Source organism: Melozone crissalis, unplaced genomic scaffold, assembly GCF_028551555.1.
Source record: "Melozone crissalis strain CALT ecotype California unplaced genomic scaffold, PUWL_Pcris_2 ptg000013l_1, whole genome shotgun sequence".
Classification (NCBI taxonomy): domain Eukaryota; kingdom Metazoa; phylum Chordata; class Aves; order Passeriformes; family Passerellidae; genus Melozone; species Melozone crissalis.
Window position 1 is genome coordinate 36,773,379 of NW_026535791.1, and position 20,949 is coordinate 36,794,327.

The 20,949-nt window shown below is 38.7% G+C and overlaps 1 protein-coding gene across 1 annotated transcript in view; it reads left to right on the forward strand.

Moving 5' to 3' along the window:
* Window positions 1-20,949, forward strand: part of PCCA (propionyl-CoA carboxylase subunit alpha) — a 273,888-nt gene that overhangs the window by 160,062 nt on the left and 92,877 nt on the right. Inside the window, exon 19 of the mRNA XM_054271455.1 lies at window positions 4,750-4,852. Coding sequence (XP_054127430.1) covers window positions 4,750-4,852 — 103 coding nt within the window. The remainder of the gene's footprint in view (window positions 1-4,749; window positions 4,853-20,949) is intronic.

Here is a 20,949-nt window from a genome sequence, read left to right on the forward strand (position 1 = left end):
TTTTTTTCTTTTTTTTTTTTTTTTGGAGGGGTGGGGGGAGGGCAGGGAAAATAAGAAACAATTTATATGGTAGATCTAAAGTTTCATTAAAATTGCTTATGCCCTGTCCCAGGCATTTTAAGTGGGCCATCTGTCTAAACATCTCTGCATATTTTTCTGATCATTTCCTCGACTTATTCATGAGCCATGGGAGGGCTCCTTTGTAGTCTCCATGTAGCTGGTTCAGTCTACCCCCACTGAATACATCTATGTGCTTGCATAACATATCTTTTCACAGTGCTGGAAATTCTCTGAACTTGGTTCAGATGAATGGCCCACTTTCTGAAGGTCTTTTTTTCTCCCTTTGCAAGATTTGTATGCAGAAACTGACCTTGGTGGCTACAGAATCCAGCACATTATTCTTGATCATTTTACAGGCCACCTGCTGTGAAAGTTATGATGAAGGATTTCTTAATGATTCTTTGACCATTAACATTGTTTTAAGTCAATATTTCACTTTTATTTAACTGGTGAATAGGTAATTGCACAATTGAAAAACAGCTTTATGGAGTGTCATATAATGTGGTTTTCAAACGCTTGTAATCATTCAAACGGGAGGGTTTGTTATGATAGTTTGGGATTTCTCTGTTTACATAAAGTATTATGCAGCAAAAATATCAAGTGAAGAGGAATTTGTAAGTGTTTTCCACCTCAACATTAGAAGACATATTTTGAATTGGAAGTATAAAAATCTATACTCAATTTTCTGACCCTTTAGGAGCTGGTGACATCCTAACTCATTTACATCATCAGTGGTAATAGGGAGAGGGAAGTTTATTTGCCACAAACTGCAGAAAATTGTAGTTTTTATTGAGTTCCTTCTATCTGATTGATTGGTGACAATCAAAATGACCAGGGCAGAATTTTTACTAGATTTGCTTTTGTGAGTGTCTATTTTATTTCATTACTTGTTTTTGACTAGAATAGATAATAGTTTAATTAATGTGTTCCATGAGCACAGTAAGTATGTGTCGACCCAAAATTTTTAGCAGTTGTCTGCTTTCCTCACTGAAAACGCAGTGAAACCAGGAGCTTTGGTTGCTGTGTTATTTTCAAGTGTCTTCCTCTCCCACATACGGCATTTGGGGGTAAAAGGGACATAATACGTTTCTACACACACATCATCTCTAGTTAAACAAGTAGCAGTAGAGCTTGAAAATAAATAACTAAGCAGGCAAATGGTGCTGTTTTTCTTGTTGTGTTGCTTACATGTTTTTGTAATTGGTGCTTTGGAGCAAAGCCTTTATGACTTAAAGCCAGGCCATCAGTCTTCAGCTGTGTTCCTATGCTTGTGATGCTTCCCCTTAGAAGGCAATTTGGAGTGGAGAGGTTCAGAACTGCCCATTTTAGTGTGGAAGGAGTTTATAACCCCCTTCTCCACCCATCTCCTGTGGTGGCTGTCATGCTGCCTTTGCTCTCTCTGTCCCTTTGTATGCAATGCTCCTGGCAAGGATCAGCAGCTCACAGTCCTCCATGGCCCTGCTCCCCATCCACCTGGCACTCATCTTGCTGTGAAATGTGTTTCTTCCTGCAGCCAGTGATCTCTGTAGGCAAATGAAGTAATTTTATTGGATGATATGTCATTTGCCAAAACTGGGAGAGGAAAGGGAGGACATGTTGAACCCTAGGAAAGACATACTGTGTGTACTCTGAATCTAGGGTTGGAAGGGAAGTGCCTTATGTTTTTTGTGTTTTTATGATGGCAAAAATGACAGTATTTTTATTTTCAGTGGGATTATCCTTTTTTTCTGTGAATACAGTATGTTGGATTTCAGCCCATTATGTAGAATTTAAAAAGTTCTGTATTTTGAGAGTAGCCAGAAGTTTGGTAGTTTTCTGTGAACTAGTGTGAAATATATTCAGAGTTCAGATGCTTTCTTTGGGAGGACTTAAAAGTCTTCTCAGGTAAGGGAGCAACCTTGGCCAAGAACAAATAAAATTTCCCATGCACTCGGATGTCTCGGATTTAAAAAACCCCAAGCATCACAAAACAACAGAAAATCCCTCAACAAATCTTGTTTCCTAGCCTGGTAGAAACGTCTGCATTTCTAAAGTAGTTCATGGATGTGAGCAACTTCGTTTTCATATTTAACAAACTTAGACTTTGATCCTTATTTTTGGACTTCATAATCCTTATTTATATGAACGTTCCCTACCCACAAATCCTATCAAAATGGAGTCTACTACAAGATAATTTCTTTGAAAGGAATTTGGTTTAATGAAGAAGTAGGATTGTCATGAGCTCATGAGCTCACATAAGTATATGTCCTAGCTAGTGTCAGTTATAGTTAAAAAACCACAGGCAAAGCTGATTAGGAAAGCTGAAAAATGTCCCTGTGCAAAGGGATCTAGCAGTTCCAGGAGGGAAGTACAACTTGCTGTGTATTTGATGCAGCTCTGGACCTTGCCCTCCTGGCCATTGGTGTTGCAGAGAGAGGAATTATGTGGCTGTTTGAAACCCAGGCAAAGCAGTGATGATAGTCATGCCTTTCAAGAGGCATGCATCCTGTTTGGAGATACACTTGACAAAGCTCAGCAAGACAGGACTGAACAAAAATAATCCCTGCTGGAGAACAAGACTGTCTTTCCTTTGATGGCCAGCAGCCAGATTCATGAGGTCACTTCCAGTCAAATGCAATATGAAGCAGGGCTGTGCCAGCAAGGCTGTAAGGAATCTCATGTCACCAGTGAAGCAGATCTACCGAGCTGAGTTTGTGATGTGATCCTAGTTCTAATGTAAGAAATATGAAGTAGCTATAAACCACTAAATCCTGTTGGTTGTTGCAGTGGAGTGTCATGGAGAACTTAACCAGGTGCTGTCTGTATTCTTCCTTACTGGTGCTCTGATACCAGGAAGTGCAATGAAAACATCTCTCAGCTTGCTGCCTGCTACCTGTGCAGGAAATTCCTCTTCCTCTTCTGCAGGAACTCCTGTGTCTGTCACATTTCCTATCAGCCAGTCTAAATGTTTGGTGACATACAGGAATTCCAATATGAGTTGCTGAGAAATGACATTGCTCCCAATAAACCATAGATAATTCCTCAGATTTATTGTTTTGACAATTGCCACTATATTAAATCTGAAAAGTGACACTTGGCATCGTTAGCACAGGAACAGCTTATTTTCAATATCTGTCTTGTGAACTTTTAGGGTAGTGGTAGAGGTAAGATAATTGGTGAAATTTAATGTAGGCCTTACTTGGCTTGCATCTAGAAGTAACTAAGGATTAGTATGCGTCTATTTGTGTCTGATATATTTAGCATTTTCATTTCCCCTTTTCAGGCACATGGCAAGGCACAAGTTTTGAAAGCTACTTGCCTCATTAAGTACTTGAACTTGTGCTTTCTTAAGTTCCAAGTATCTAAAAACCTAAAGTTCTTAAAATAATTGTTGGAATCCTTGGCAAGCATTTCAACATGGCGAGCGTGTTATCCTTGGCTTGGACAGATAATTGCTCCTCCTGTGGCCTCTAGAGGCCTCACAGGTGTTTCTCCCTGTTGATTCTACAGGAAACCTGAGCATTCCCTATGGGGACATGTGGTTCACTGGTCACCTGAATCCTCTGGAGGATCCACGTGGCATAATGTGTTCACAGGTTTTAAGACTGCAGGATGCGATAAAAGGTGTAATAAGTGCTGTAATGTACGATAGATTGCTATAGCAGAAATGATCTTTAAAAGAGATGTAAAGGTGATAAAATTGTTATCACTACCAATTCCTTAGAGAAAAATCTAAATATGTAAGAGTCAATGTGGAAGAAAAGCTACACCAAAATGTGGTTTTGTTTTAATAGAGTTTAAACCACGCCTTCCTGTCTTCCCTTTAGGCCATGTGGTGTGTGCTCATGGTAATATATGGTACCCACTCATTAGAAAAGTTACAGTGTACTTTTGGACACCAGTTCTTATGGCAAAGTGGGAGAGACTCAAGAAGTTAGAATAAGGAACTGGAGAATGAATATACATTTAAATAAAATAGCTGAAAATTGCATTTTTCACTCTGAATTTTGAAGAATGGAGGCTCAGTTCTCATTCCTTTGCTGCCAGGTGTGTGCTTTTTTAAGTTGAAAAGATTCAGGTTTCCTGTGTTACTTGATAAATGGTGCAGCCACAAAATGCTGCAGGAATCAGTATAATCCTCCATGTGGGCTGTGATGATACATCATTATTTTTTCAGTATGCTTGAAGGGCTCTGTGGATGAGTACTTAAAAATGTGTATTAGTTATAAAATTACTTGTATTACTTGTTTGGCTGAATCTTTTGTCTGTAATTGGCTTTTAATTAAGGTTTACTGAGAATGAGATTAAAGAAATAATGATTATATTTTGCCCTTGAAAAGACTGCTCCAGTTATCACTGTTGCTATTCTCCTGCCAACCCACTTTCTCATCTGCTTTTCATCCTGTTTGAGCTAATTCTGCAGCAAGTGCTGGCTGCATTCAAGGGCCTCCTCTAACTTTATCAGCATACCCAGTGTGTCAAGGCAAATCTAGAAAGAAAGTAAGAGTGTATTTTCTCCTTATATGCTGTTTGACAGAAAAAAAATGTATTTAGTATATATTTTTTTCAAGTGTGCTCTCCAACTGTGTCTATAGATTAATGATATTTTATATCCTTCAGGACCATTCTATGAGGGAAGTGCTTCTGGTTAACTTGGGAGAAGCATGAAATCTCTGTTAAAAATTTTTCTTCTGTCTATTTCTTTTTTAGAATTCCTATTGCTAAATCAAAGAGAAGTAGCTGGGAGCTCTCTGTGCATCTAGGAGATGGAATTTACCCAGTTGCAGTTTCAAAGCATGGCTCATCATTTTATGTAAGTTCTGCTCATTTCTCTGAAGAAATTCAGTGCATTGAGTCAATATATATATTATCCTTGACACCTGCTAAAATTCTCCATCTTTTTGTTGACTAAGGATAGATGTGTGGTTTGTCTTTAGTAGGCATTGCTGGTAATTACCAAACAAGACCCTGACAGTTAAATAGTGCTGAGTTGAAAAGATTCAGATAGTGTACTGAGATTTTTCTCAGGGCTCATGCCTGTGGAACATTTTCATATATATTTGTTTATTAAATTAGTTTCTGAATTATTCTGTTTAGTGTTTGTTTGGAAATAGCATCTTATAATGGAGCATGTACTCCATTATAAATATATGAGAGCAAGAAAACAAATGCAATGTTGACAAAAATTGCATTACCTTAAGCTAGTGTTTAGAGAAACAAATCAAAGATCCAAGCCAATAGAATAAGCAATCATCCTGGAATAACATTATTCAGCACTGTGTGCTAGAACTGTATGTGGTCATAGTAAAATGCCAGTGTTTCAGGATGTGCTTATTCACTTCAGATGAATGGGTATAAACTTTTGTTTTTTACAAATGTTCTAAGGTAATTGCGTAAGCACTTAATGTTGTCAGCATGAAAGGCAGAAGGACAGACCATGACAGTAGAAGAACAGTAATGCTGGGTTTGGTAATTCAGCTGTTCAACAGAATAAAGGCAAGACACAAGCTGGTTTAAGTATTAGGAAGATAAATTTATAAGGAGAACTGCTATTTATGTCTGTTAATGGTGATTCCACAACCAAAATGAGATTTTAATTTTTTTTTAAATAGGCAGTTGACTTGTATAGTATTTGTTGACTCTTAGGCAAAAGGTTTCTAAAGGGCCTTAATAAGGCAGATTTTCTTAGAATGGCAGTGACACACCCTACTTGCTGAATTGATTTTTCAGAAGCAAAGGCCAAGTCTTCATGCAGTTTTAAAAATCTACGTAATACTCCTAACAGGCATCCTGTGAGCTTGGATGCAGCCCATTCAAAGAACAGAGCACCTCTGTCAGATTTCAGCCCAGTTTAGAGTTGGGCTGGCACTGGCTTGTGGGACAGAGATAGCCCTTCCCAGGGGCAGTCATTGCCCTCAGCCTTTCCTCCTTTTTGTTGCAGCACAAGAGCTGCCTGCTGCTGTGGGGATAGCCTGCTGGTTGCTGTGAGTGTTGCATAGGCCCTGGCTGCTGTGAGCTCAGAGATCTAATTCCCATGGTTAGACTTCTCTAAACCAGGAGCTGTTTAGCACAGCCAGTTACACAAGCATACATCTGCCTATGCATACATTTTTAGAGATTTGCTGGAGTCCAAGCCTGTCCCTCACTTTCAGTGGAGCTGCTAACAGTTGTGATGTCTTGCAACAGTATGAGAATTACAGCTAGTATAAACCAGTTTGACAAGGTGTATGTGATGTCTGATTTCTGATCATTTGGTTTGTTATTCGAACAATAAGAAATGTGAAAGTTCTTTCTCATGTCTTTGTGTCCCTGCAGTGAGTTACTGCTTTTACCTTCTACTGCTAGGAAGGGAGGCAGGAGCATCCCTCAGTGTCAGAGAGTGGGTACCTAAGCACTAGGGAAAAATTAGGAGTGCCAGGTTAGGACCAGCTGTGGGCCTAAAAGCCTGGGTCAGAGGGATTTGTGACAATTGCTTTTGCATTTTATTTCCACCTTAACCATGTCTATATACTTGGGGAGATGTAATTCCTTATTTGTGTCTGGATAATACCTGGTGAAATAAATCACATCAGGTGGATTTCAGGAGAAGTCTGTTTCACTTAAACCATATACCTATGAAGATATAAAAGTGTATTAAAATTTGTGTATTAAAATTAAAATACCTATAAAGTGTATTAAAAATTGCACCTTTGGTCATGTAAAAAGCAGGAAACCTCTTTTTTAATAGCAGGGTGGTTTAGAGTTAAACTTATTTTTTTTGTTACTGGATAAAGAGCAGAGGACATGTTATTCTTCATCAGTAATTTTCTTTTTCCTGGTGTTCTCCTGTGATTGTGGTGCAGATAAGAGTTTATAGTAAATACAGCACCGTCAAAAATCCGAATTGTTATTCAAAACTTTACAATGGAAAACCAACTGCCTTAGAACTTCAAAGAAGAGTCAAGACTAGGAATGAGAAATCTTGTTTCTGATCAGGAGGTGTAGCATGCCATCAGGAAAAAAAAGGGGAAATTCAGAGCTTGTTTTATTAACTTTGCTGTCAGAAACACAAGCTTCACTTTTTGAACTTCTGCATTTAGTTTTTTGCTATTAAGTTGGTGTGACAGAGGCTCCTGCCTTTGTGGGTTGTGTCCCCTCGTGGTTTGTGAGCGAAGATAGCTGAACCTGTGGTGCAGTTGGGTAGCCCAGTGGGAGGGCCACCTTCACGTTCCCCTTCAGAAGTTTACTCGGCTGCAAACCGTGCTTTGCACAGCGGCATTCGCATCCTGAGTTACTCTGTTAACCACGGGGACCCTTCCAGCAGTGCCTCTTTTCTGTCCCTGTGGCTGTGCTGCATCCCAGGTCGGGGTGCGCTCCCGGCTGTGCCGCGCTCCCTGCCGCGGCTCCGAGCGCATCGCTGCGCAGCTCTTTGGGCTACGGGTCAGCTCTCGTCAGCTCCCTTTGGCTGGAGATTCCTGATGAATTCTGCAGCGCTAACTGCTCTTCGCTGCTCTTTATTTTTCAGAATTTTGAGTTTTGAAACCATCTGTTTTTAACTACTTTGTTTGTAACAGAGCTCCTTGATGGGGGCTGGCTTTAGGCCACTTCAGCTGCCTTGCTTCCCAAAACTGAAGGATTTAAAGGATGAGTGGTCCGCAAGTGTGAACGATGCTCTTTGCCTGAAGCACTGCAAACAAAAATATTAATGTTTATGATTCCAGTAGAGGTTGAAAACTTCTGGGAATCCTAATTTGATGTATTTTGGGGCAAGAAGTAACTTGCTTTTTATTCTGAAGCCAGCAACATATATACTAGTACTTTATATAAAACTATTGTACTAGAATTTTCAGTACCAGACAGTTGTTTCTGGTGATATCCTATCAACATAGCAAATGCTTTGGCAATTAAAAGATTCCAATGACCTGACTTGAGAAATAAAATTTAGCAGCTTTGGTGGGACCTGCTTGCTTGTGTACAAAGAACTTGACAACTAAATTGATGTAAATGTCATTTATTCTTTTTTTCTTTGTTCTATATATTAATTGCTAGAAGAATCTTTAAACTAACTGCTTGTCATGCATGCCACTTAGTTTTTCAGAGGACAGATGGTCAGATTCTTAGCTTTGATTAGTGTTCTTCTTATGCTTAAATTTTTTTTCTCTTGTCAACTGATTTAAAGATCTTGCAGTCAAGATTGCTTCTAAAATATAATTTGAAGGAAGAATACTTTCCTTTACGTGAGATAGTAACAAGCAATGCAAAACAGCAACAAGCAGCCCAGAAGCATCCCACCACCAGACTCTGGAATCTTTTGTTTACTTCAATTACAAACAGGAGTCTTTCCCTTCTTGCCATTTTCAATTGCTACTCTGAGTATCAAATGTGTTTGCTTTATGATTTCATTGATTGAGATTTGCTGTTGAAGGTTGGAGTCTGTTCTTCCTTTATAAAACTCGGCTGTTCTGCAGAGTGACAAAATCAAATAGGAACCTACATATGTTGAGGAAACCTGGTTAGCTGTGTGGTTTCCCTGCAGTGTATGAATATGGCCCTTCAGAACCAGATGTCAGCCACCAAGGATGGTCTAATTCCATGTGATGGTGGCATTGTTTATTCATAGGATGGTTTGAGTTGGAAAGGACCTTAAAGGCCATTTAGTTCTAACCCTCCTTCCAACCTAATTTTAGTTCAATGAGGAATTTGTAACTGTATTCTATGCAATAAACTTAATTCTTGAAAATTTTTTTGCCATTATCCATTTTCTGATTATTTGCTACAGTGTAGGAATACTCTGTCTTGAGAATTCTTCATTGATGATTTGCATGTTTTCTCTGCAAGTAGTTGTTATTCTCCTTTTTCATGTTTGAAAACAGTCCTTCCTGTTAGGGTTCTTCATCTCTGTAGTAAATGCATACCTTCCCAGACTGCTTAGCCTCATCTTCTCCTCAGTTCAGTTGTCAAAGAATTTCCAGATGTTTTCAGTTATAAAGTAGCTTCTTATCATTGAAGTTGTTTATTTTTTATTTTTTTAAGCATAAGGTGTCATAGTTCAGAAGTTACTTTGGGCAAATGGAAACTCGATATATTTCCAGAGGGACCTGCATAGGTCAAATGCTGAATAAGAGGAACAGAGAAAGCTAAATTCCTTAATTCAGGTTGTTACTAGAATGGGCTACCATTTTCACAAAACATTGGATGACTTCCTAAATCCAAATTTAAGAAGAGATAAATGTAGTACAGATATGAAATATTGAGAAGAATTTTTGAAGCTTGTTCAGTCCAGTTGGCAATAAATGTTTTAAATATTTTTTAGGAAAAAACCCAGTGTTTTTCCCCTATCTTTTTCTTGAGAAGTAAAGAATTTATTAGATACCTGTGTGGGTGGAAAATCAGCCTGTGTACCTCTTAACATTTCTAAGAGAAAACCTATTATATAATGCCAGCATAAAAGTAAAATCTAAAACATTACTGTCATCATTATTTGAATTTATCCTATATGATCAATATAGAGTAGGCGCATGTTTATGCAAATGCTTTACTTTAGTTAGTGAATTCATGTTTATCTAGCTAAGCTTTGACTTCAAATATAATAAGCATTTAATTTTGAGAACTTTGGTGTATTTATTTACTGTAAATTTCATGGCTGATGGGTAAGTTTATTTGAAAACTACTTCAGGAAATATTTTCATTGTGTTGTAAATTCACTTTTGGGGGGAGGAAAGAATACCACCCAAAAATCAAACAAAAGTATGCAAAGCATCAAGTGGAACAAGGAATAGTATAATGGAAAATCAGAGCAATGATACAGAAAGTTGCTGTAAGCAAGCTTAGTTCATATTTAATTCCTTAAACACAAATGTGAATGGAGTGGGATAGTAATTCAGTGCATATTAACTTCTGTCTTTCCAGTAGTCCATGTAGAAGAATGACATTGCCCATCTATCACTATAAAATTATTAACCCTGTTAATCAATAAAATGCCATAATTATTACTACTAGTATTTCACATTTCTGGTATGCTTCAGGCACATACTAACTAATTGGTCACATGAGAGAAATATGAGTGCTGTATTAATAGGGATGAAAGCAAATACCTGTAGGAATTAAAACAGTAAGAGTGGCAGCCAGTTGTAATACAAATTAACATATATCCCTAGAAGCAGTAATGGAAGACTTTTGGCTTAGACTAGTTTTAAGTATATATTGTTGCATGTTGTATATTTGAAATGAACTGTATTGTTGTTCCCATGTCCAGCATTAGTTTGAATGAAAGGGAAGTGCATGTTTAAAGGCACTAGTGGGTGGGGCAAGATCTGTTAGATAATCCTTACAGCTGTAAGCAGAGAACTTTCCCTGCCTTTTTCCACATGGTTTGCATTGTTGTAAACCTATATTGTTGTGTATCTCCTTTCAATCTCTTAGTTCAGAGATTGTGTATGATGTATTGTGTGTAGCGTCCCTTCAATGCAGTATGCAGTCTAGTGCTGTGGTGAGAGCAAAACCCCTATTTCCGTGCGTGGCAAGCACTGGCTATAGTAGTCATGCTCCTGCTTGTTGATGGAGTCTCTGGCTTTACAGATCCTGCATTCCTTTTTCTGTAGTGACAGATTTACTGTAAGGATAGAGGTTGCCCTGTGCTATCCTGGTGGGGTGGGGACATGTGCTCCTGGGAGGCAAGCACTCTGCACTTGAATCTTTCAATCTGAGGAGAGCATTGATCCCTGAGTTTTGACTCTGTGGCAACTGCTTTAATTGCTACATTTCTGTGACTGCTGACAGAGTGGTTTTTTAATGAAAGTGGCCTTGGCCTCAGTGTCTTGTGAACTCAATGTTTCTGGTATGCATTTCCACTCTGCCTCATTGAATGTCTCAGAAAGTTTTAGTGCTGGGATCCTTTACATGAACTACAGGTAAATATTGAGTATACTTGTATAAAATTTGTATGTACTTAGGTGTGCTTTAGTACTAAGCCAGAGGACAAGCAGAGTGTGTCTGGATTGTACAGGTTTTTAAATACCATGCCAGTTTAGCACTAAGTATGTGATGGTACATATTTGCTTGTAAAGAGAGATTTTTGGCTTGGCCTTTTGTCTCATATTAGTTTGTTCACACAGTACTCCATAAGCAGATAGAGAAAATACCTACAGGTTTGGGAATTAAAATTACTTGAGTAATGCCTTCACTGTGTGGCTTTAAATATGCTCTTCCCTCTGTGTCAGAGCAGTGTAATAGCTTGGTTATAGTAGTTTTTGGAGATTTGTAGTTGTGCTAAAAACTCACAATAACATGGTCTGGTGCTGGTATGTAGCTGACAAGACATTTCTAAAAAGAAAATGCAATGAAAAGTCTGAAATGATAAAATGTAAAATGTTTTAAAAGCAGGCATGGTCTATTTGGATGTATATTTTCCTTGTGTTAGAATCAGACTTCACTGCTTTAAAATATGTCTCTTAGTAGGCAGAAGAGGAATTAGGTTTTTACAATGATTAATTTTAAATGACCTGATGAAGAGTTTTACCCACACAGGTGGCTTCATAGCATGAATTCCTGTGGTATGAGAATAGAGACTATGTTCTTTCATGAGTAATGATCCAGTGGTTCCAGAAATTCCAGTGAGCAGTAAACTAAATTATAAATTGAAGCTCTGTAACAATGCAGAACAATGACATACCATTTTCTTTCTTCAGAAGGTCATGTTTCTGGCATACAGCATTTAATGTATCCTGTCACCCTTTAGTCTTCCTGTACTCTTTTGGTGTAAGACTGAAAACACCTTGAGGCGTGGGTGCTGCTTCAGTTTATTTTTGTGCACTTGTGCCATGTGCACTTGACATCCTGCTGCACAATATTCATAAAATGATTTTCTAATTTCTAAAAGCAGTGCTTACATGAACATTACTTGGATGCTTTTCTTTACAGTCATTTCTCATCCAACAAAACTGCAAAGAAAATACCCAACCAACTCCTTCCTGTGCCCAGAAACGCCTCCAACATCCCAACCTCTCTTCCCAAATTTTGTAGAATGAGTAGATTAAAAAATGTTGTGAGCTCCTCCTGCTGGTTCAGCAGAAGCAATAGTTGCATTTAAAAGAATGCGAATATTGTGTTAAGAGCCTGGCTTATTACCACAAAAGCCATAGTTAACTCTGCAGCTCATGGATGCTGCTTCAGCTTTAATTCCATTCTCTGAGCAAATTTTTGCACATTTCATATTCAGTATAAGACTCTTTTTTTGGGGATCTCTTGATGCTTTGGCATAAGGAGGTAGAAAATCGTTGCTGTTTTGAGTACCTTTCTTAGCTGTGAATTTCTTTGCTGCTTTTTTCCCCCTCCTTTAATTTTTAAGTAAGCCAAACTATTAAAATTACTTAAATGTAGCATTTATGGCTTATGAAAAATAGTGCTCCTGTCGTGGATAGATGTGCGTCAGCTGTGACTAAATGTTTTGATGTAGTCTTCTCAAAAGATAGACTAGAAGAGCTTTCCTTTGAAATATGTGAAGCAGTTTTAGACACAGCTTCTCAGATGGATCTAATTAGTCTTTCATACAGACTGGATGTCCGTTTGTTGCAGCTCAATTCTCATTTCATTCACCCATAACTAGAAACACCTCGCTTCAAACGTGTTTCTTCAAAGAAAGAAGGGTTTAGGGTTCCGTGTTTTACTGCTTTTTGATGTTGGTTTCCCTTTAACTGAGAAGACCTTATGTTTATACAACTGTTATTATTAAGAAAACATAGCTTTGTTCATGTGAGTTCATTTGGTATCCATGTTGGCTATTGGTGGCAGTCGGAGATCTGTGGAATAGATCTTGCTATACAAGACTAGTGGGACAGCTGTAGGGCTGGCTATTAAGCTTGTTGTAACAAAGATTTGAATGCAAGCAGGATATTCTAATAAGACCATGGAATCTGGTTTGTGGGGAGATGAAAATGAAGATTAGAGTACAAATGTTTGGGCCCATCGATGGATAGCAGTCCTATTTGTTATTTATACACAGTATAATGTCACTCAAGAGACACTGTGCTCTGTTCCCCCTTTAGGATATGTTTACATGGCTCAGTTCAGTGCAGCACAAAGGAGCTTCTGCTGACTAACCTAGTTTGGGCAGTGCTGCATTAATGCTGCTCTACTGCTCCTGGTTGGAGTAACTTGTTAAGAGCTGGCGCATGTAACTCTGTGTAGCAGTGCGCTGTGCCTTGTTGTGACACTGCTACAATAAAGAATACAATTAAAACTATAGCGGCAAGTGTCTGATCAGTGTTAAATAATCAGAGTGTGATACTTGGATACAGCTGTGGTTGATCTTTAAGGAAAATGAGTGGAAGGGAGGTGAGATGGCAGATGCTTTGCTTGTGTTTATCCTCCACTGGCTGCTCTGTGGCCATGATGTCATTTAGTGGAGTTTTCAGGAACAGGCTGGTGGTGCTGGCTTAGCTTCTCTGCTTTCCAGAAGCATAGCTGAGCTGGTTTTGCTACTGGACATTGCTATTTGCCTCTTATCTTCCCTGTGAGAGGAAGGGCAGTCCAGCCTCAGATGGGTGACACCTAGGACACGTTGATAAGAGATGGAGTGGGCTGCAAGCAGACTCACATTGGTGGAACTGGCTGGTCTGCAGGGCTGTCACTTGGGTCCCTGTTAGTTGTGCACATCAGTAACTCCACCACACTTCTGTATTTGCTGGGGACCACTTACTGCATTACCTCTTTCTGCCCTGTGCTTTGCCCAGTCATTTCCTGGATTTGGCTCTCACCATGTCACTCTCCTGTTTTTCAGTCCATGGAGGCTTCACTTTCCCCCATTTGTCCTGCTAGAAAGCAGGACGGGGTCTGTTGTGTATTCACTCACAGGCTGGCCAGTCCAGCTGTTGGATGACAACCAAATTGCCCTTGTCTGTCCAAGAGCTGAATGGAAGCACTCATTGTGTCCACTGTGCAGCTTTTCATTTTCATAAAACTTAAAGGGATTTTAGTATGTCTGGTTAACATTGACCAGTCAGTGGGTTCAGAAGTTGAGTGTGTGCTGGGAATTTTGAGGAGGACATGCAAATAAACTGTGCATTTTGTTAGCTTCTTTTTCCTTTTGAGATCAGGCTAAAGGTAGTGTTAGTGAAAGGGTTAACAGAGAAAACAAGGCTGTTTGGAATGCAGGAGGAGGGAAATTATTTTAAATTATTAACAACAAGTTGCATCTCTGTGGCTTATCAAGAATAGAAAAAGGAATCAGATTTAAGTAGTCATAATCTATTGCCAATATTTTCTGTTCTGGAGAAAATCTACATATCTCAAGGGCATACAAGAAATTTAAATCAATTGGAAACCAAAATAGACCTATAGCTCTATAATTCTAGAATTACTTCAGGTCATGTTGTATGCACCAGTGTGGTGGATTGCCCTTGGCTGAACACCAGATATTCACCAAGCTGCCCTATCTCCTCTCCTCTTCAGGACAGGGCAGAGAGAATAAGATGGAAAACAACTCATAGGTTGAGATAAGGCTGTTAGGTAAAAAAAAGTGAAAAGTTGCGCACACACACAAACAAAGGAAAAGACAAAAGTGTTATTCTCTGCTTTTCATCAGCAACTGGTATCTGGCTACTTCCTGAGAAGAATCCATTCCTAAAAGGTGATCACACATTCAAAAGCTGTACTTTCTGCCTGTTAACATATTTTTCCTTACTGCTACTAATATGTAATTTTTCAAATCCTGCCTCTTTTGAGTATGCTCTGGTTTCATTCTTCTGATTAGTCCTAGTTTCCATTACTCAGTTGTCTTGCCTGGTTCATGCTCATTGTCTGGCTAGTCTGAGTCTCCCCTTTGGACTTCCACATCAATTAGCAATTAGTCTTAATTCTCTTCTGTAGAACCTGCTCCTATGTAGCTATGCCCTGCTCCATGGGCCTACAGGCTTTCATCCATGTATTGGTCCTTATTTTCAAGGGCTTCAGTGTTGGTTTTGTTTATTTCTTCTACCATACAGTCTGTTTGGTAGTTCTATTTCCAATATCACTCTCTCACTCTTTAAGTAGTTGTCTCTTTACCCTCATCCTGTACTTCTAGCTCCTCCTTCCCAAACAATCAGTGCATATTTCCCTTGCTTCCGTTCTCTGAGATAGGTTTCATGTGTTTGTTACCGCTTCCATTTCTTTCCTCCATTTTTAGTCTTCTTGCTCAGTGAGTTTCCCCCTGCCTCCTTACTTGTTCCAAATTTTCCCCTCCATCTTTTCTGCACCTCCCTCCTAGACACATCTAATCTTTGTCCCAGCCTGTTTTCTCCAGTTATGGGGCCCTCAGTGTCCAGTTTTATTGTGTGGGCGTTGTTTATGCTGCTGCTTCTTCCTTTGCTGCTCAGCCCTAGCAGGTGATAGTCTTAGTAGTTTTATGCTTGACCTGGTATTCTACAATCCAAACTCATAATTTCAGTGGGAATCTGAATTCTTCCCCAGGCTAATATATGTTAAATGCAAGGAAGAATCTTTTAGACCTGTGGCTGTGAAGTGTAGTGACCTACAGATATAAATAGGATTTGCCTTTTTGAAATGCTTAGAACTTGCCCAAAATTATGCAGGTTGTAGGAGAATGGTAGAGGTGCATTCCAACTGTTTCGCTTTCCAGGCAGATTTTCAAGCCTCTGTTCTAAATCATAAAGATATTTCAGCCTTGCATAGAAAAGTCAATAGAATTTAGTAATTTGGCCAAAAATGTACTCTTGTTCTGTGTCAGAAATAGCTGCATATTTCTCTCTGAAATTTCTCCTCTCTGAAAGCACTCCTGAATGACTGTTCAGCCTAAATAGAGTCCATCTGAGTTATAAGAAACTAAAGGTGCAGTGTGATAATGGACAACTTTGGTACTAAGGCTTTTCCCTTCCCTTCCCCCTTGTTCTGTAGCTGTGTCCCAGCCCCATGCCTTTTGGCAGGCTCTTCCTCTGCTTCTCCCATGCTCCTGTCTTCATTCCAACCTTCTCTTTCTGTTGTGGCTGCCCTCTTGTTTCCACCACCTAACCTCTATCAGCTGTTTCCTTTATTGCTGTAATCGCTGTGTATTTTCACACAGTGGCCTCTTTGTCACTGTTGGAGCAGCCCAGCTGTTTGATGGCAGCAGACTAGTTTGCATGCATAGTTTATCCTGTTTTAATTTGATATTCTCTCCTAGCTGATAGAGGAGGAGGGAAATAACCATACACCCTTTATGTTACACCAAAATGGCATCTTAATTTTGATGATGGTGAGGTTATGATACTGGTAATTTATAACAAACATAATTTTGAATAACTTAGCTTCTTTTGTAGTAGTTTTATCAGCTAAACTGTCAAAGGGAAGCCGCATTAGTGACAAATCATCATAAATAAAAAGACAATGGTTTGAGTTGGAAAGGACCTTTAAAGATCTAGTTACACACGGACTCACCTGTGTCATGGGCAAGGACATCTTCCACTAGATCAGGTTGCTCAAAGCCCCATCCAGCCTTGCTTTGAACATTTCATATGCAACAAGCAAGAATGAAGACTGATTTTGTTGTCTAAAGTTAAACAGCAATAAATGAAGAGAAGGGTAGAGATAGATAGTATATCCAAATCTCAGAAAACTGGAAACCTGAGCTTCCTTTGTTTAACAGTTAAACAGTCCAAGAGCAAAACCAGCCAGAATAAGGTAGCAGCAACTTCCAAGATTAAAAAGAAATAGATTCTCTACTTTACACAGCTAATGGGTTTTTCCTCTCCTTGGCAAAGGGAAGGTTGCAGAAATAGATGAGTTAATAGAAGCAGAGGGGAAAAGCCAAGGGATGGTCATTGTCAGTCACAATCAATCAGTCTGAACAGCCAAAGTTAGGTTGTACTGGCCCCTTCTGTGGGCTGCATCTGCAATCCAAGGTGAACCATTGGTGATGTGGAATTGCTCAGGCTGACTGTGCTGATCACAAATCTTCATTACTTCTTTTATTGCAGCTTGTATAATAAATCCCAATTCAAGAGAAGTGGGTTTGCTTTGAAAAAATATTCTTGAAAAAAAATGAAGTGCCATATGGCTGTAAGGATGAATGCTTTATGAGCATTACAGAGTGGGATCTTTTGAACCTGTTGAGCAATTCACATTTCCCGACAGAAGCTGGTTCAATAGCTATGGGTGTGTCCCAGAAAATTCAGCATTAGTAATGCTTTCCAGAATAGGTGGGAAATTGTTTTGAAAATGGCAGTGGGAAGTATGTTCAATGTTGCACAAAACTGTTATTTTTCAGTCATTTGGGACTATTAACGTGCTTTACTAGATCTGCCTGGCTTTCTGTGGATATTCTTCAGATGGAATTTTTTAATGGTCTCCATTAGTTTATCATTTTAACAAGTGTACAGATAGCTGGAGTGATTAGCAGATGAAATGACTTCAGAGTATAAATTCTCATTTGGTCTTTGAGGTTATATTTCATCTCTGTTGTATGCCTTCCTAATTACAAGCATATTTCAATACTTACAGTTAGAATTTTAAAGATGTATCATTCAACTTCTCCAGATCAGAATTAAAAGCAACATAGGCTGACATGTATTTTTTCTTCAAAATCTGATGATGTATTTTCTTTCTCATTTGAGCTTAATTATATTTTAAAAATATTAAAGCAATAATTGTTTTAAGCCGCATGGCAAAGTTCGGTGTATTTTTCAGTTAAACTATTGTTGGTTGGATTGGTTTCTTTTTTTTCTTTCCTTATTAAAACAACACTGTGCTCTGTTACACTTTCAGTGGAACAAAGCTGTTCATCTCTGAACCTGCATCAGTGTGTGCTGTCACTGGTGGCAGCACTGAAGAAAGCTCAGTACAAATGTTGCAATTTTGTCTTGTCCTCAAGTAATGTCTGAAGACTAAATGAAAAGTACCAACAGGAAACTGTTGGAACAATATGATTTACATACAGCTTTGTGACTTCAGATAATCTCAGAATATCTCTTGACTGTGTTGGATTTTTTTCCTTGTGAAGTAGTGTCATTAAAACCCAATCTGTGCAAAGCACGTAGAAGATTAATTAACATTGGGAAGAAAAGAGATGTGTCTGAGCCTTTCACCTGTAAGGTACCCTTTATCTCCAGCTGAGTTTGCCAGCCTTTAATGCTATTTGTCATCTTCCCCAACAGGTATTTTGATTTTTTTTCCATGGTACCTTTTATACTTTGAATGGCTTCTCTAATGCCAATACCATGTGTTAGAATATTATCCTCTCATGCTGGAGGCTTTAAATATTTTTTTGCTTACAAAACAAGATACATTAATTTAGCTGGTGAATACTCCCTTTTAGAAACAATTAATTTAAGGGAGCATTGAGAAAGGTAAAATGTCTATTCCCAGTTTAAGGACGTTGTATATACAGATTTGTATAAGGCCTGTGTGTTACCATGGTTTTTATATAACTGTTCTTTACAGGTGTTCTTTACAACAAGGGTGTTGCTCATTATTTTCTGCTAAATCAGACACACACAAGGATAGTTCTACACAGAGCTTTGGTGTGGTGTTATGGTGCACACTCGTGGGTGGTCTTTACCTGTGCATGGAGCCCTCTTGGCTTCGGCTGTGGATTGTAAGGAATGAAATGGGTTATGTAGACAAGGACTCCTTTAATGAATGCTGATCATTAAGGCAGGATGGACCTGTCTGGCTGCTCCTAAATGTGAAATAATTTAATTTTTTGTTAATGGTAAGGCTATTATATGATTTCCAATAAAGGAATGGTGGGATCATTCTGTTTGTGCTTATATTTTACATTGATGCTTCTATTTTGATATATACATGAAAAGTCACACTTTTATCTTTACATTTTTGGTATATGTATTTAAGTGCATACTTATATAAGTGTATACATCATATTTAATGATATTTTAGCACACTATTGAAAAAGCATAGCATTATTGAGGTACTTTTTCATAGTATCTTAAATCTCTCAATCACAGAGAACTTATTTTTTTGGCATGCCTTTTTTTCTTTTTTCCCTGGTTTGCACCTTGGCCTTCCTTAAGGAAATAGATTTTGTCTGAGCAGTCTCTTGGGTTTAGCTAACCTTGAGCTTCAGTGCTTGTAGGAATCCTACCCTGAGCTGCATGCTGTCCTTTAATTTCTTATCATAAGCACAGTCTGCTTCTTCTCCTTGTTCCACTGTAAGGCATCTGTTTTTAAAATAGTGTGGATAATCTCCTAGGTTGTGATTGCACTATGTCTTACTTTAAAAAAGTGATTTTTGCAAGTCTCAAGATGGGATAAGACATAACAATTTTTATTTTTCTGGGACTGAGGTTTTTGTTCTGTGAATTAAATGGTAATACGGTTTTATTAGATCATTCTGCATTACGTTGCATTACAGAGGAAATAGGGCTTTTAAAGATGTGAGCTACTGATAGTTTAGGTATCAGATCTAACACAATGAAATGGCTTTTTAGGATCATGGAAAGTTCAAAAATTCTTGTATGAATCTTCATGGTACGTGCAACTTTATAATATTGTCAGTTTTAATGGAAATAGGTGATCAATGGTTTTCATTGCCTGGGAAAGTATTTAAATCTTCTTTTAACTGGTCATTAGTTGCTGATAGGTAGAAGGATTCAGTGATACCAAAGTGTCTCTTCACTGAGGGACTGCTGATTATCTGGTACTGGTTGCTTCATGGATCGTGTTTGTCTTACAGGAAAAGCCTGCCCAAAATTTCTCTCCACGGAAATGAACTGTTCTTTTTTCCCCTGCAAAGTGCTTCAATGTGGAAGGTCTTGTAGGAACTATGAATTGCCTATGGAAAAGTACATAGTGTGTCTACTTTAGTTACAGTATACCTGAGTCACCATTCTTTTCAGTTCTGCTCAGATTCCTAAGAGACAATGGAAAAGTCAATTATGAGATTTTAAATTACTTGTAGTGGGGTGTACTTTGCTGTCTTGGTGCCAAGGATGAGATCCATCCTCATGACTGAAGGAGCTTGTGTTGTGGGTGCCTGTCCAGTGATAGCATCTACACATCTCTGTGTGTATTTAGGCAAAGACCCCATTGAGTGTAATGAGCACATCCCACTCAACACCCCAGACTCTGGTCTGGCCTGAGTCCAACTTGGAAACTTCTCCTTTTTCTCTTCCACCTTTGTTAGTACTGAGTTTATTGCAGTTTTCTTTTTGTCATCGAGGGCTGAAACCGTAGTGAATGTGTAACGAGAGCTGCCAGCTTTTTATGTTAGGGAGGCAGGCAGTCCTGTGAAGAGAATATGGTTTAAGCTGGTTCAGAAAGCCAGCTTTATCTGGCTTGGGTTGAAGGATACTACACTATCATTATCTAAGTCTCAGAAACTATTTTTGTGGAAAAGTAGGTGCTTAACATGATCAGCAATACATTGCAGCAAGCAGCACCTATGAAAATGGCACAGTCATAATTGTGAGAAAAGGCAAGGGATACCTTTTCATGGAGAGAAATGTGACCATGAACTATTTACACCAGAAGCTGGCAAATGGATTTTGTACTGAGAAACTGAATTAAGGGAATGGTAACAGTGTTGTGGCCTCATTCAGGCAAATCTTAAGCCTTTGGAAACTTAACAAGAGAGGAGGTGTTTTAAAGTTTCCAGGGGCAAGGAGGACTGGGAGACTCCACCACTACAAATGGTCATGTAACTGTCAAAGTTACTCTTGAAGAATTGACTGCCAAAATAAAAGTGTATTTTTAGGAAATTTGGAAGTAAAGATATGCTCTGAGTAGGAGCACTGTCTTCTATCTCTTAATTGTTGCAATTCTGTCAAGAACTTGTAAGACCTTCAAATATTTTCTCCTAAAACTACCACTGTGGTTTTGTGATTGCCTAAACTTAAAGGGAAACTGACTTATCATACCTTATGTCCCATTGGAACCTGTTGTTCCAAGTCTCAATTCAAGCATGTTTGGCTGCACCGGTCCTACCATGAATAAAATGTAGGT